This window comes from Tursiops truncatus, chromosome 1, assembly GCF_011762595.2.
Source record: "Tursiops truncatus isolate mTurTru1 chromosome 1, mTurTru1.mat.Y, whole genome shotgun sequence".
In the NCBI taxonomy this organism is placed as follows: domain Eukaryota; kingdom Metazoa; phylum Chordata; class Mammalia; order Artiodactyla; family Delphinidae; genus Tursiops; species Tursiops truncatus.
The window spans coordinates 73,226,942-73,244,953 of record NC_047034.1 but is presented as its reverse complement, the minus strand read 5'-3'; the positions used below and the strand labels follow the sequence as shown (position 1 = coordinate 73,244,953).

The 18,012-nt window shown below is 39.9% G+C and overlaps 1 protein-coding gene across 5 annotated transcripts in view; it reads right to left on the bottom strand.

Annotated features, from left to right (window-relative positions):
• GATAD2B (GATA zinc finger domain containing 2B) overlaps positions 1 to 18,012 on the bottom strand; it is an 83,972-nt gene that overhangs the window by 25,073 nt on the left and 40,887 nt on the right. Inside the window, exon 2 of one of the 5 annotated variants that reach the window (XM_019919296.3) lies at positions 15,000 to 15,066. The exons of 3 other annotated variants lie outside the window; for them this stretch is intronic. In XM_019919296.3, coding sequence (XP_019774855.1) covers positions 15,000 to 15,001 — 2 coding nt within the window. In that variant the 5' untranslated portion in view covers positions 15,002 to 15,066. Of the gene's footprint in view, positions 1 to 1,205; positions 3,727 to 14,999; positions 15,067 to 18,012 lie in introns of those variants that run through there. One more of the 5 variants, XM_073807200.1, reaches the window with a different exon arrangement.

Below are 18,012 nucleotides of genomic sequence, written 5' to 3'. Positions count from 1 at the left end.
TGTTGAGACGTGGATGGATCTAGAGACTGTCATACAGAGTGAAGTAAGTCAGAAAGAGAAAGACAAATATCGTATATTAACGCATTTATGCGGAACCTAGAAAAATGGTACAGATGAACCGGTTTGCAGGGCAGAAGTTGAGACACAGATGTAGAGAACAAACGTTTGGACACCAAGGGGGGAAGCCGTGGTGGGGTGGGGATGGTGGTGTGCTGAATTGGGTGATTGGGATTGACATGTATACACTGATGTGTATAAAATTGATGACTAATAAGAACCTTCAGTATAAACAAACAAACAAAAACAATAAAAAAACAAGCAATATTGTAACAAATTCAATAAAGACTTAAAAAAAATGGTCCACATCAAAAAAAACACATGATTACATGTAAAGATAAGGATAACATCAAATTTCTTGCTGGAAACAATGCAAAAGAGAAGACAGCAACATCCTTAAAATACTGAAAGAAAAAAATCTGACAATCTAAAATACCATACCTATCAAAAAAATACCATTTAAAAACAAAGATGAAATAAAGACTTTTTCAGTCATTTTAAATTTCCTTTATCAATGTTCTCCTTTACAATTTATATTTATTTGTATCTTAAAAAGTTCCCCTAATTATGGTCTCAAAGCTTATTTTGTCTGAAAACTATATACATTGTTCTACTATAGGTAAAACAGATAAGCAACAAGGATTTACTGTATAGCACAGAACTATATTCAGTATCTTATAATAAACTGTAATGCAAAATAATCTGAAAGTATATATGTAACTGAATCACTTTGCTGTACACCTGAAACACAATATTGTAAATCAACTATACTTCAATTTTTAGAAAAAGTGTTATTAACTATAGTCACCATGCTGTACATTACACCTCCATGATTTATTTTATAACTGGAAGTTTGTACCTTTTGACCACCGTCACCCATTTTTGCTCCATTTCCCCCCAGCCGCCCTGGCAACCACCAATCTGCCCTCTGTATCCATGAGTTGGGGTTTTTTGTTTTGTTTTGTTTTGTTTACATTCAACATATAAGATCATACAGTATTTGTCTTTCTCTGTTTCACTTATTTCACTTAGCATAATGCCCTCAAGGTCCATCCATGTTGTCACAAATAGCAAGATTTCCTTCTTTTTAATGACTAATCCACTTTGTGTGTGTGTGTGTATACACATATATATCACATTTTCTTTACCTATTCATCCACTGATGGACACTCAGGTTGCTTCCATGTCTTGGCTATTGTAAATACTGCCACAAAAAACATGAAGGTACATTATCTTTTCAAGTTAGTGTTTTTGTTTCCTTTAGATAAATATCCACAAGTGGAGCTGTTGGATCATATGGTAGTTCTAGTTTTAATTTTTTTGAGGAACCTCCATACTGTTTTTCAAAATGGCTGCACCAATTTACATTACCACCAACCGTGCACAAGGATTCCCACTTCCCCATCCTCGCCAACACTAACTTCTTGTCTTTTTGATAACAGCCATTCTAACAAGTGTGAGGAGATAACTCACTGTTATTTTTTGGGTTTTTTTTTGTTTTTAATTTATTTTTGGTTGTGTTGGGTCTTCGTTGCTCTGCGTGGGCTTTCTCTAGCTGCAGCGAGCGGGGGCTACTCTTCGTTGCGGTGCGTGGGCTTCTCACTGTGGTGGCTTCTCTTGTTGCGGAGCACGGGCTCTAGGCTTGCGGGCTTCAGTAGTTGTGGCATGAGGGCTCAGTAGTTGTGGCTTACGGGCTCCAGAGCGCAGGCTCAGTAGTTGTGGCGCACGGGCTTAGTTGCTCCAAGGCATGTGGGATCTTCCTGGACCAGGGCTCGAATCCGTGTCCCCTGCATTGGCAGGCAGATTCTTAACCACTGCGTCACCAGGGAAACCCTCACTGTGGTTTTGATTTGCATTTCCCTGATGATTAGTGATGATGAACACCTTTTCATGTACCTGTTGGCCATCTGTAATGTCTTTTTTTTTTTTTTGGCCGCACGTCTCAGTTCCCCAACCAGGGAAATGAATCCATGCCACCGCAGTGAAAGACCAGAATCCTAACCATTAGGCCTCCAGGGAACTTCCCCATCTGTATGTCTTCATGACCATTTATTCTTACTCTCCCCTTCACTAGTTTCTACTGATATTCCTAATTCTAACTGTATGCATGCCCTTGGGCTCAATCATGTACCTTTTCTTTATTTGCACTCACTCTCTACATAATCTCATATATTCCTATGGCTTTAAAGAGCAACTATATGCTAATTCCAAAATTTATATTCCTGGACCTCACCTCTCCTCTAAAATTCTCTTTATATATTCAACTGCCTGTTATCTCCATTTGGATGTCTAACAGGCATTTTATGAATTTATGTCCAAAACTGAATTTCTGAACTCCTGGGATAAAAACTTTTTCTTCCCCTAGTGCTTCCCACCTCAGTAAACGACACTGCCATTCAACCAATTGCTTAAATCAAACTCTTTGGAGTCATTCTTGGTTTCTCCTTCTCACACCCTACATGCATTCCATCTGTAAATTCTGTCAGTACTCCTTTCCAAATATATTTCAAATCTGACATCTTATCACCACTGTCATGTTATTATTCTAGTCCATGCTATTGTCATCTCCTGCCCAGACTATTGTAACTTTTTTAAACTCTGCTTCTGCTCTTGCCCTTCTCAGTCTATGTTCCACAGAGAAACAAGAGTGATCTTTCTAAAATTTAAGTGAGATCATATCACTCCTTTGCTCAAAATGCTTTTTAATGGCATCTGTAGTGGTTTACAAACACTGTCACCCCAAATTCTTTGAAATTCCTCATATCAAGAGGTGGTGGTGGTGGTGGTGGTGGGGAATCTGTGTCCCCTTCCCTTGAATCTAGGTGGGTTTATGACTGCTTCAACCTGTAGAGTATAGCAGAAGTGATGTTGGGTGACTTCTGCCACTGGGTTATAAAAAGCAATGCAGCTTTTGCCTTATCCTCTGGAACACTGAAGTCTGGAGACCGTTCGAACTGCTTTCTAAGAGGTACAACTACCTTGAGGCTGCCATAGTGTGAAGAAGCAAAGCCTCAGGGAGAAGTCACATGTAGACACTTCAGTTGACAGGCCTACTCTTCAAGTCATCTCAGCCCAGGGCACCAGACATGTAAGTGAATGAACCCTCAGATGATTCCAGCCCCCCACTAATACATCTTCCCCACTTCTGCATCTTCCCAGCTACAGCACCATTCACTAGAGCAGAAACAAGCAATCACCACTGTGCCCAACCTGAATGAATTACTGACCCACAGAATCCAAGAGCATAATAAAACAGCTGTTTTAAGTTACTAAGTTTTGGGGTAACTAACTTGTTGCACAGCAATAGTAACCAGAACAGCACTGCAAGTCTTTATCATAGCCTATAAGGCCCTACATAATCTGGCCCACTACCATCTGACTTTGTATCTCCCAATACTCTCCCATAAACTCCCTTTCCAGTCAGTTTAGTCTCCTTGATCTCCCCTGATAGCCATGTGGCTTGTTCCCTTATTTCCTTCGTATCTCAGGGAGCCTTTTCCTAATGCATCTATTAGGGAAAACAAACAAAAGATAAAAACACAGCACCTTTCATCATTACTCTGTCACCCCCTTATAAAACTTTATTCTTCTTCTTGGTAATTACAACTGCCTGGCCTATTATGTTTATATATGTTGGTCTGTTTCCCACCCACTAAAATATAAGCTCCTTGAGATAGTTTTTTCAGTGCCTGGCCCATAATATGTACTAGATAAATACCTGCTGAATAGAAGACCATAATCTGTACTTTTTAAGATATTCAAGATATTTTTTCAAATCTGTCTCCAAAGTACTTTTTCTTCTCAAATCTTTGTATTTAATAAATACATTTATTTTATGGACTATAGCCAATGGCTCTATTATCTGAAGTTTTCAATTCCTGCTGCTTATTGTATCTGTGACTCTTGTTCATGGTAAATGAATTGTTTTCTTGTGCTTTTTGTCTTTTTTTTAAGAGCACCTTGTCTTCATTGGGACTTTATCTGTAGAAATCCTGTGTGGTTTGCATTGTGGACCTGTTCCTCCAGAGCAGTTTTTCACGTGCTTCTGCCAGTTACTGCAAGGATATAAAGCATTCCGAATAATTTTTTATATTTATTTCTCAGCTTGGGGATCTCAGACAAAAATAATTTAAATCCATATGAAAGTAGCCTCATACTTAAATTTTCAGGGGAGATTCCCACCCACCCCTAGTCAAAGCCTAAGCTGAGACCGAAAAGTTTTCTTGTTTCCTTGAACTAGGGGATGGAATTTTTTATGGTCACCTCCCTTCCCTGAACATGAGTCTTTAAGGATCTTGGCTTTATAAGGGGATTCTCATCTCTACCTCCGTTCCACACAGGCCTAAACTTTGTCTATGGACTCCTCATGAGCATTAAGACCAAGTCTTTTAGGGACCTCCCTGGTGGTCCAGTGGTTAAGACTCTGCACTTCCACTGCAGGGGCCCCCGGTCGGGAACTAATACCCTGCACGCCTCGCGGTGCGGCCAAGAAAAAAAAAAAGACCGAGTCTTTTGGTTACTGAAACTAGAAAAGCCCCCAGAACTGCCACAGCATTAAGTCACATGCACACTGCTCATTTTCAGTTCCCTTTCATTCATGTGGTTCCTGAGAATTTTCCTTCCTTCTTTCAGGCTCAGCTATGTGTTTTAAAACAAAAAAAAAAAGTTTGTTTTACAATATTTTATCCAGCATCACTAGGTGGTGTTTTGCAATGGAATTGCAAACGGTTTTAGTTATATGGTCTGCTATACTCCAGAGTCAAAACGATGGTCTGGAAGTTCAAAATTTATTTTCATAATAACTAGCTCAGTATCCTTTCAGAGCAGATAGGCCACCCAGCTTAAAATAAACAAAACAACACCAAAGACTACTAACTGCAAAGGGAAAAACACACCTTAACAACAGAAGGATCTTGCTATCACCTTAACCCAGGGACCAAACTTGGCAGTGTAAACAGTGAGACAATCAGATATTATGTGCCTCCTGATGTGATGCATTATGAAGTACACAGCATCTTCCATGAGTATTTTTGCCAAAAACATATAAACTTTACACTGAAGTCCAGTTTACGGGACATACAGAGTCCGAGAACAAGCTAAATGATACCATATGGAAACAATCTAACAAATCTACAATGAAGAACATGTTGCAAATAGACTAGTCTGGTCTCTTAAAAAGTTGATATTAAAAGGGGGGCGGCAGGGCTTCCCTGGTGGCGCAGTGGTTGAGAGTCTGCCTGCCGATGCAGGGGACACGGGTTTGTGCCCTGGTCCGGGAAGATCCCACGTGCCGCGGAGCGGCTGGGCCCGTGAGCCACGGCCGCTGAGCCTGCGCGTCCGGAGAGGCCACAACAGTGAGAGGCCCGCAAACCGCCAAAAAAAAAAAAAAAAGGGGGGGGGGCGGCACTGCAGACTGTTCTAAATTAAGAGACACTTAGAGACATACCAAATGCAAGGTATGATACTTGACTAGATCTTGGTTTAAAAAGAAAATCTACAAAAAGATATTATGAGGAACAACTGGGGAAATTTCAAATGGACTGGGTATTAGATAATATTAGGGAATTACTATTAATCTTGTTAGGTGTCATAATGGTATTGTGGTTGAATAGAAAATTGTCTTTCTTGTTTGGGGAAGCAAATTACCACAAACTTAGTGGTTTGAACAGTACAAATTTATTATCCTACAGTCTGGAAGTCGGAAGTCTGAAATGGGTCTCACTGGACCAAATTCAGGGCATCAGCCGGGACTCTTTTAATTTCTCCTGGAGTCTCTAGAGGAGTATCTATTTTTGTGCCTTTTCCAGCTAGAGACCACCTGCTTTCCTTGGCTCGTGGCCATTTCCCCATCTTCAAAGCCATCAATGTTGGGCCCACTCCTCATGTTGCCATCTTTCTCTCTTTTGCCTTTTTCCATTTTAAGCATCCATGTGATTACACTGGGCCCACCTGGATAGTCCAGAATAATATCCATATTTTAAGGTTAGCTGATTAGCAACCTTAACGCCATCTGCTGTCTTAATTTCCCTTTCCCATGAAACTGAACATATTCATTGGTTCTGGGGATTAGGCGATAGACATCTTGGGGGAACGGGCATTATTCTGCCTAACACTTCAATCTTAAGTATTCAGAGGTAATGTCTAAAGCTTACTTTGAAATGATTCAGCAAAAATATGTATATGTTACTACCTATCAATGAGGCAAAACATTCACTGTTGACTCAAGATAGTAACATAGCTTTTCATTGTACTATTCTTCACATTTTTTCTCCATATTTAAACATTTTCAAAGTTTTAAAAAATTGAAAAGTTTACAGATTGTTTTAATTTAAAAAAAAAAGATAAGCCGAACAGAACAGACTCCTTTTTCAAAAGGAGGCCTTTAACCTGGCTACAGAAAACAGTAATGTGGATATATTTAATACGGACAGTGTGTGACATTCAATAGAGCAGCACTATTAAGGTGAAGTGCATGTAGACTTCCCGATACTGTGGATATGGTTACCAGCTGGGTCTGTAAGGGATTAAGTTGCTCTTTACATGTAGATGACAGGGTCCCACCTGAAAAGTGAGATCATTCCGCGTTAGTTATCACGGTCCTACTAACTGCCTTGGAAAAAAGACACATCAGATGAGAAATCTGGACTCCTTATGTCTTGCTTTTATATTTAAAAAGGAACAGTAGCTTTATAATATTTTTATAAATATAACTTAAAAAAAATATATAGGGGCTTCCCTGGTGGCGCAGTGGTTGAGAGTCCGCCTGCCAATGCAGGGGACACGGGTTCATGCCCTGGCCGGGGAAGATCCCACGTGCCGCGGAGCAGCTGGGCCCGTGAGCCATGGCGGCTGAGCCTGTGCATCCGGAGCCTGTGCTCCGCAACGGGAGAGGCCACAACAGTGAGAGGCCCACGTACCACACACAAAAAATAATAAAATAAAATAATATATATATATACATATATATACACACACACATAGCTCTGGCTTGCCTTTGCTACAGTGTCCTTTCATAGAACAAAGATTCCCTTTTCAACTGTAGACACTAATAAAACTCGTTGCAAGTGATAAAATTTTCATGTTAATAAAATATGTAAAGATTAATCACCAAGTCCACTATATTCATCTATTCAAGTCCAAAAAGGACTTGAATAAAAGGTAAAAAGGAAAAAAAGTGATAGAGGGAGAATTCAGACTACAGAAGTCTATGGGGTTCAGAATGGGATAATCCTAGTAAATAAATCCTTATGACAATTATAAACAGGAAGTGCTGAAACATCACCCCTTCTAACATTTTAAGAAGAGGCAATTCCTGGTTTGCTTTCTGCCACTGGGAGGCATCAATCAGCTACAGGTCTACCAAGACCTGTTCACGCCCATGTAATATTTTAAATAACTCCAAATCAGACAATCCAACAACACAGAAAGAAGGCTGGAGGAAATGAGAACCTCCATCTCAATGAAGGGATCAAGTGAAGATTTTCCTGAAATCATTCAAACAGTTCTGAAGTACTGAGTATGTACACAGTAGTAAGAAATACAAGTAATTCAAGGATGAATTCAAGGATCATACAGTAGTTGAGAAATCTGGAGATGTGTTTACCCTCAGAGAAGAAGTGACCTAGTAATAAGAGTGCTATGATATGGATGACTTCAAGAATAGAATCTAAGGGCTTCCCTGGTGGCGCAGTGGTTGAGAGTCTGCCTGCCGATGCAGGGGACACGGGTTTGTGTCTGGTCCGGGAAGATCCCACATGCGGCGGAGCGGCTGGGCCTGTGAGCCATGGCCGCTGAGCCTGCGTGTCCAGAGCCTGTGCTCCGCAATGGGAGGGGCCACAACAGTGAGAGGCCCGCGTACCGCAAAAAAAAAAAAGAGAATCGAATCTAAGTCTCAGACTAGATAGTTGACTTCTTCCCACTTCTTGCAAGATTCTTCTTGCTTCTGCCACATGAGTTACACAATGTGAGGAGGTATCCTTTCCTCTATCAATCTTATTCTTTCTCTTGTATTCCATATTTATAATAGATACCATCATTCCTTTAATCAAGTTAGAAACCCTAAAGTCATGTGAGATGACTCCTTCCTACTTCATTCAAATAATTTTTTCATAGATTCTAATATACATAATTTCCTCTATTTTAACCTCTGATATCAGGGCATATCTTACAATCAATGGCATCTAACAACTGACAGTATTTCTTCTTCCTTATTGGTTCATAAAATACTGACACATCTTAAAACCAATGGCATCTTCACGTTTGCAGCAACAAGGATGGACCTAGAGATAGTAAGTCAGAGAAAGACAAATACCATATGGTATCACTTACATGTGGAATCTAAAGTATGACACAAATGAACTTATTTACAAAACAGAAAACAGACTCACAGACATAGAAAACTTATGGTTAACAAAGGGGAAAGGGGGTGGGGGAGGGAGAGATTAGGAGTTTGGGATTAGCAGATACAAACTATTATATATAAAATAGGTAGGGGCTTCCCTGGTGGCGCAGTGGTTAAGAATCCACCTGCCTATGCAGGGGACACAGGTTCGAGCCCTGGTCCGGGAAGATCCCACATGCCTTGGAGCAACTAAGCCCGTGCGCCACAACTACTGAGCCCGAGTGCCACAACTACTGAGCCCGTGCACCTACAGCCTGTGCTCCGCAACAAGAGAAGTCACCACAATGAGAAGCCCATGCACCGCAACGAAGAGTAGCCCCTGCTCGCCGCAGCTAGAGAAAAGCCGTGCGCAGCAACAAAGACCCAATGCAACCAAAAATAAATAAAATTAATAAATTTTTAAAAATAAATTAATTAAATAAAATAGATAAACGAGGTCCTACTGTATAGCACAGGGAACTATATTCAATATCCTGTAATAAACCATAATGGAAAAGAATATGAAAAAGAATACATATATATGTATAACTGAATCACTCTGCTGTATACCAGAAAGTAACACAACATTGTAAATCAACTACAGTTCAATTTAAAAACAAATATCAAAGGCATCTTAGATTCCATGAAATACAATATTTATGAAATGCCTAATATTTATTATTAGCATTTTCTAGGCACTCATGGACTTAACATTCTAGTGGGGAAAAGAAACAATAAACAAATAATACGGGCAGGTAAAGCAGTGATAAGTACCTTGAAAATATTTAAGCATGAAAAGGGGATAGAGCATCAGATCAGGGGAAGAGACTATTCTTAAAAGCACAGTTGGGGGACTTCCCTGGTGGTCCAATGGTTAAGAATCCACCTTCCAGTGCAGGGGACTCGGGTTCGATCTCTGGTCGGGGAACTAAGATCCCATATGCTTCAGGGCAACTAAGCCTGTGTGCTCTAGAGCCCAAGCACCACTAGAAAGCCTTCGTGCTACAACTACTGAGCCTGTGCGCCACAACCAGAGAGAAGCCCCCATGCCAAAACAAAGCGCTGGTGCACCGCAACGAAAGATCCTGCATGCCTCCACAAAGATCCCGCGTGCTGCAACTAAGACCCAATGCAGCCAAAAAAAATAAATAAATAAAAAAGCATAGTTGGGAAAGTCCTATCTAAAAAGATAACATTTGAGTTAAATCCTGACTTAAGTGGAAAGTGAGCTATGCATATATATGGGAGAGAATATAACTGGTACAGAAAAAAGCAAGAATGCTGCTTGAGACAGAATGGTGCTTAGTATTATGCTAGAAACAGTAAAAAGGTAAAGATGAAGTGCCATATCCAAGAGGGAGAGTGGCAAGAAAAGAGGTAGGAGAGGTAATCCTGCGGCCAAACCAAGTATCAGGATATACCTTGAAAGAAGAGCCAACAGAAATGTTGGTGTACTGGATGTGAAGTATGAAAAAGAAGGCAGTCAAGGATGACTCCAGGGCTTTATCATGAATGATGATGCCTTTTATGAAAATGGTGAATAACAGCATGTTTAGAGTGAAAAACGAAAAGTGTATTTCTAACATGTTAAGTTTGAAATGCCTATTAGACACAATCTAGAGTTAAGAGGAAATGTTTGGCTGAGGATACATATTCAGGAGTCATAAACACATAGACAGAATTTAAAGTCACGGGGGTAGACAAAATCATTTAAGGAGTGAATGTAAACAGAGAGATGGTATGAGGGCTGAGCTCTGGGGTACTCCAACATTTATAAATTGAAGAAAATACCTAGCAAATAAGATTGAAGAGTGGTCTGTGAGGTAGGAAGAAAACAGGAGAGCTTGGTGTCCTGGAAGGCAAGTGCCTTTTCCCCCAGCAAGTCTAAATATCTCTAAAAGACCTAAATGTCTCTGCAGTCTCTCCATTCTTTCCAACTTTCCTGCCATTCCGTAATTCAGAATATCATCTTTTCTCTCTTAATCTATAGCAAATATTTTAAAAGATCTTGTGGTCTCAGTATCTAAGGTGTCCCCCGCTTCATCTTCCATATAGCCAGTAAAGTGATCTTAAAAAAAAAAATCTAATCTTATCATCCCATCCTTAATATCAAACACTTCCCATTATCTACAACACTAACACACAGGTCCCTACATCAGCTCATCCAAATTTACCTTTGCAACCTTATCTTCTACTACTCCTGCCCTCAAGTATCTCATGCGCTAGGCACACCTACATATTCTTTCTTGCTTCCAAGCTTTTCTATGTGCTATTTTCTTTCCCTAGTAAATCCTCCAACTCTTACTTTAAGACTACATAGAGACATTTATGAATAGGGTGAAATATGTCCTAGTTTGCATGGGACAGTCCCAATTTATACCTGGTGTCCCCTCCTGATTAACAATATTCCTTTCACCTTTAACAGTGTCTCAAAATTAGATGGTCATCCTATCTATGAAAACTTCCCTGTTCCCCTAGGCAGTTTTTTCTTCCCATGTGTTCTCAAACCATTTTGAACATGTCAGTACGTGTCTCATTATTGAATTACTTGTCCTTTTCCCTTAAAAAAAACTGTGAGCTCCCAGAAGTCAGGAACCTTATGTATTATTCATTTTCTTATCTCTTGCACCTAACCTGTTCATAAAAGGCAGTCAAAAGTTCCTGTTAAAGGAACTCTATCTTCTGCAAACACTCTAAGAACAGGAGGTAGTCAGAGGAGAGAAAGGGTATGGTATTGGGCAGCAAGCCTGAGACTGGGAGCCAGTTGGGAGAAGGGGTAATCTGCTCCAGGATTAAGAGCACAGGACCCATACATGAGAAGGATAAGAAGCTTCAATTCAAGAGGGCCTGCCTCCAAAATGTTTCCAATCTATTAGAGAAATATGTTACGTACTTTCAAAAAGTTTTTATCTCAGGCATTACAAAGAAACATTCCAAACTTACATATTTAAAAAATATAAGTATGCTACTTGAGTTCAGAAAAAGACTGCACAAGTCTAGGAAAATGTTTATGAAGCTGGAATTTTGTCAGCTCAGCATACTGCCAACCTTATGTGACAAATATATAACTGAATAGTAAGCTCCTTGTAGTATCTCTATATCCCTAGTTGCTGAAAAAGTCCCTGAACAATAATAAATGTTCAATAAATGTTTCTGATGATTAATGTAACTTACATTAGTTTTTTTAGTTTGCAATGTACTTTTACATACATTACACTTTATATGAAGATAACATCCATATAAGATAGGCAGAGTAGTAAAACTGTCTCAGTTTTATAGATGAAGAAATCAGGCTTCCTGGGATTTGTAGAAGAGACTAGGTTTCTAGCTTGCCAGTTAACACAAACTCATCTTCATTTTCTGAAGAGCAATGCTACTCAAACTGTGGTCCACAGACTGGTGCTGGTCCATGAACTGTTTGTTACCACTCTGCAATAAGATTAAGCATAGAGGTTGCGAGTAAACATTAAGAAACTTTTATTTTAATTTGACAGAGTAATTTTATGCCTGTTGAATCTAACAATACAAAATACTGGGGTTGTATTTGGATATCTTTTTTTATCCCCCTTTTCCAGTAATTCATCTCACTATATGTACAAAAGTATTGGTCCATGCTATATTAGAAAACCAAACAAAAAAAATTTTTTTTAATTAATTAATTAATTTTTGGCAACGTTGGGTCTTCATTGCTGCGTGCAGGCTTTCTTTAGTTGCAGTGAGCGGGGGCTACTCTTCTATGTGGTTGCATGGGCTTCTCGTTGCGGTCGCTTCTCTTGCTGCGGAGCACAGGCGCTAGGCGCACGGGCTTCAGGAGTTGTGGCACGCGGGCTTCAGTAGTTGTGGCTTGCAGCCTCTAGAGCGCAGGCTCAGTAGTTGTGGCACACAGGCCTAGCTGTTTTGTGGCATGTGGATCTTCCAAGACCAGGGATAGAACGTGTGTCCCCGGCATTGGCAGGCAGATTCTTAACCACTGCGCCACTAGGGAAGTCCCAAAATTTGTTTTTTTTGAAGGTTTGGAGAAGTATCGCTAAAGAGGGTAATGTAGACCAATGTGTCACTCATGGATGGAACTCAATAAATTTAATTTTGTCATTTTTCTTTTACTTTAAATCCATGTTTCTCTAAGTATCATTTTAGACCCTACATCAGAATTACTTCAGATATGTGTTTAAAATGTATCCTCCCAGGGCCATTTCAAAGTAATGAACTGGAATTTCTCAGTGAGGAGCCAAGGAATCTGCATTTTATCATATTTTCCTGGTGATTATTATCACTCTATATAGTTGAAGAATGACTGCCTTAAACTTTCACAAAAGAAACAGGGAAGTAAGTAACCTAGGGAGTATATAATTAAATAAAGGAATAGGAGTTAGCCACATTTTTCCAACCTCCTTCAGAGCTTATCTATAACACTCCATTTTTATTTGGGCAAAGTAGAGAAAATGTAGGCTTTCCTTAGGAATATTATAAAAATAATACTTAAAAGAAGAAAACAACAAATTTTTTTTTCATGTTTTATACCAGGGCACTAATAATAATGGGCGGTAGGAAAGAAGAGTTTTGAACAGTTGTGATCTTTCACACTGCTCTGAAAAACATGATCTCTTAGGTACATTTCATACACACATACTCAGGAGAGCCTCTTCTCAGACAAATCATTTTTTGAGTGATATATTCATCACACAAATCTGAAAACAGTTGGGGGAAAGTGCACTTCAACAGGAAGAGAAGTAACATGGTGTGTACTGGGAGCAAAGGGGCAGGGGATATAGGAGAAAGGACAATAACATTTGAGCGAGGCTAAATATCAAAACTGTGGGCTAAGAAACACAGAAACAACACTTCATTTAATTCTCAAAACATTCCTATGAAGTCCGCATTATCCCTATCCGGTGAAAGAAGTAATTGAGACTTGGACTAAATAAACTTGTCTGGGACTTCCCTGGTGGCACAGTGGCTAAGAATCCACCTGCCAATGCAGGGGACACGGGTTGGAGCCCTGGTCTGGGAAGATCCCACATGCCACAGAACAACTAAGCCCATGCACCACAACTACTGAGCCTGCACTCTAGAGCCCGCAAGCCACAACTACTGAGCCTATGTGCCACAACTACTGAAGCCCGCGCGCCTAGAGCCCGTGCTCCACAACAAGAGAAGCCATCACGATGAGAAGCCCGCGCACCGCAAGGAAGAGTAGCCCCCGCTCGCTGCAACTGTAACATTCTGTTCCATCAGTAAAGACTTTTATTCAATTATTGTCTGCCATAGGTACAACATATGAAAGTAGTAGCACACACACCAACTAAATATTTACCATATACACACTCTCATAATCAGACTAGTAAAACCAGAGGTATTTGAATTCAGTGGACTGTGAGGGTAACCGCACTTTGAGGAAACAAGAGCTGGGAGGTGGGCATGAAAGGGAAACAGCAGTGATTTGTAAGCTTTAGGAGAGTCTTACAAAAGTTTTTGGCTTCACAAAAATTTCTCCAGAATATCCCTCAAGGATATTCATAGCTCTGTATACTACATTACTCATAACAGAGAAGGGAGAATGTTATAAGTAGCAGCCTAGCTAGATATTTATTCCACAAAGAGTAGGTCTAATAAAATTTCTGTAATGAAAATTCTTTACTTTAAAGGGATAAACATAACCATACCGATAAATTCTATCTCAATGGAGCTTCTGAGATTAGTAGGCTCATGCCCACTACTTGCAAATGTAAGCTGAATGAATGGCCATTTGACTTCCACCAAACTGGAAGCAAATTGTACTTCCAGGTCCTGGCAAAGATCACAGAGCAATGGTTCTGTTCTGCACATCTCCAAACTACCCTAATGCAAACCAGATAGCTGAGCTCCTTCCAAGCTATCTAATGCTTCCTACTGCCAATTATTCCCAACAATTAACTCCACACTTCCCTAGGATGGAACCTCTCTATTTTAGTTCCCTAAAGGAACTTAAACACATACAAACCAAACTGCAAAACGAATTCCTCAAATGGGGGTAAAAGCCCTTAAGGAAAAACAAAATGGCTACAGAATATGTTAGATGCTACAAAGAGTAAAATTATCTCTGAATGTACCATTTTATTGGATCATCTTAGAAGTTGCTTCCATACAGTCCTAGAGGTAACAACCTCTGGAATTCAACATTTGATGCAACAGAAAAGACTGTGGACAAGGGCTTGAGAAGAGTATGCATCAATGTGCGTATCTGAGCTCTATTAACTATTTCTCATTAAAAGGAGGTTTCGATAACAGGTAACCAAGAGAGACCACCCTTATCTCTGTATAAGACAAAAAGACACAGGACAGATCATACCCTTAAATGTTTATTATATTACAATATATCTAGCAATATTATCAACCATAGGTTAGAAATAAACCTGACACAACTATAGAAGACACTGGCAGATTACTACAAATATCACTAAAGCTGTTACAAAACATCAAGCCTACAAAGAAGGAAGCTGGGATCCAAAGAAATCACATTTCACTTTTATCAACTTTCTGTTAGTCAAGACTTACTTCTACAAATTAAAGGTGCAAAACTTACATGTATGACACAGAACTTGTCTTAAGCCATTCTTAGGTAGAATATCACGGGTCCCACTTAAATTGATCTACATTGAAAACAAAGGCACATTAACCCTTTCACCCAAATCCTGATTTATTTTTCTGACATGCATTTGGTTATTGTCTTCCTTCTTCCTCTACTAACTTATAAACACTATGGAGTGAAGGATTTGTCTACTTTGTTCACTGCTATATCCCCAGTTCTGAGATAAGTTCCTGGCACTTAAAAAAAAATCACTCAATGATTACCTGTTAAGTGAATAACTGAGCCCTTCATTTGCATGCTACTTTGGTAGTGGACAATGGAGCAAATGAGACTGAGCAAATGCTACACAATTTTAACTTCAACAGCAGAGCTGATTCATTTCTGCTATTTCAGGATTATTCAGCCTTCTTACTAGATGGAGACTTTTGATGATTATTCTCTATGTAAACATCTTCCCATTTCTAAAGCAAGAAGCCTCAACCCCCATACAATATCCCCACGCTATTCTAGGTGGTCAGCTAAGTTTTGGCTCCCCATTTTTCATTTGGGTTTGTAGGTCAAGGAGGCAAGGGGATATACCATGCAACTGCCACCCCCTGGGGTCACATTAGAGAAAATTATGTATCAGATACACATATATGGGTAATTAACACCAAGGCACCAAGAGCCCCTAAAATGATTTCTGTGACTAAGATTTAGAGTGGGAAAATAACAACACAGAGCATCAACAGAGAAGGACCTTAAGACCCTTACAGCAGGAGAGAACAGCTTCTCAGCTGGCTTCTTGCTGAATCAATTTATCATATAAATCTGATAAGCCGCCTTGCAGTACAATACCTTCCACTATTACTTACTACCTGGCCCCCTCCACTCTGCCCTCCTAACCAAGTTACTCTGTCCCAATCTTCCAAAAGACAGTTTCACTTCTATATATACATATACTACTCTCCTAGACTTTCCCCTGCCACACTTCTAAGTAAATTTCTGTTCTTTACCTGACAAAACATATTGCCTAGTTAATTAGTCCTATCCAAGTCCAATGTCTTGATACTGTTGCTCACTGCCCATCAAAATTAATCCCCCCGTCCTTCCATAGTAATGGAAATACTGGCTACCTAGCTGTTCAGCTCACTACATTTCCTAGCCTCCCTTGGTGATTGTTAGGCTAAATTCTTGCCTTGCCGATGAAATAAAGAGGAAGTGATGTGTGCTGCTTTCAGCCCAAGAACTATAAAAAGTAGGCAAACTCTTTCATGCTTTTTCCCCTTCCTGCTGGCTGCAACACAGTTTCAAGCCTGCAGACAAGGACAGTACCCTAGAAGTTGATCCCCGATAGTGGTATCAGCATCTCTTGGGAATTTGTTGGATATACAAACTCTCGAGCCCCATTCCAAACCCATGAATCAGAAATTCTGGGGAAAGAGACTAGGGACTGTGTTTTATGTTTTAACAAGCATTCCAGGTGACTCTGATGCATGCTAAAGTATAAGAACCATTGTTCTAGGGATCAGCAGGAAAATTAGTATAAAAGAACCTGAGTTCCTGAATTACCACACAAAACAACAGAGCATCAAGAACCAATCACCTTGGGCAATTACATGAAAGAAATACTTTCTATCTTGTTTGCGCCCTTGAGTTTTTGGATCTTTGTTGCAGCTCTTAGGCATACTCTCCCAGTTCTCAAAACTTTTTGGTCTCAGGATCCCTTTAAGAGGACATTCCTAAAAATTAAGACTCCAAAGAGATTTTTTGCTTGTAGTCTATAGCTATCAATAGTCACTGTATTAGAAATTAAAACAGAATTTTAAAAATATTAGTTCATTAGGACTTCCCTGGTGGTGCAGTGGTTAAGAATCCCTGCCAATGCAGGGGACATGGGTTCAAGCCCTGGTCCAGGAAGATCTCCCACGCCGCGGAGCAACTAATCCCGCACGCCACAACTACTGAAGCTCACGCGCCTAGAGCCTGTGCTCCACAAGAGAAGCCACCGCAATGAGAAGCCCGTGCACTGCAAGAAGAGTAGCCCCCACTTGCTGCAACTAGAGAAAGCCCGTGTGCAGCAACGAAGACCCAATGCAGACCAAAAAAAAATTTTAAAAACAAAAAAGAAAGCTGGATTCCCATGTCTGCTGCTGCATTCAATCTGCTGTGATGTTGTTTTAGTTGAAGTATATATATATATATATATATATATATATATATATATATGGAGGAAAAAAAACTTTTTTAGTATTTATTACTTATTTGTCTGCATCAGGTCTTAGCTGAGACACGCGGGATCTTTGCTGCTGCAATGTGGGATCTTTAATTGCAGCATGAGAACTTCTTAGTTGCGGCATGTGGGATCTAGTTCCCCGACCAGGGATCAAACCCAGGCCCCCTGCATTGGGAGTGTGCAGTCTTAGCCACTGGACCACCAGGGAAGTCCCCCCAAAAATCTGGTCTTAAACAGATGAGTAGTTAGAAAAAGAAGGGCATTTTTTAAAAATTTAAAATCTTTAATGAATTCATTATTTAAAGAAACTTTTTCAGCTTTGAAATGATTTTAAACTTACAGAAAGTTGCAACAATAGTTCAGAGAAGCCCTACATACTCTTCATCCTGTTCTCCCTAATTTTAACATCTTTTTAAAAAATTATTTTTAAAATTGAAGTATTTTAAAATTAAATTTTAACTGAAGTATAGTTGTAGTGTTGACATCTTACATAACCACGGTACAACATTACTGAAACAAAGAAATGAATATTGGTTTTTCTAAAATTTCTGTTTATTTTTGGCTCTGTTGGGTCCTCGTTGCTGTGCACTGGCTTTCTCTAGTTGCAGCAAGCAGGGGCTACTCTTGTTGCAGTGCGCAGGCTTCTCACTGCGGTGGCTTCTCTTGTTGCAGAGCACGGGCTCTAGGCGCGTGGGCTTCAGTAGTTGTGGCGCACAGGCTTGGTAGTTGTGGTTCATGGGCTCTAGAGTGCAGGCTCAGTAGTTGTGGCACATGGGCTTAGCTGCTCCACAG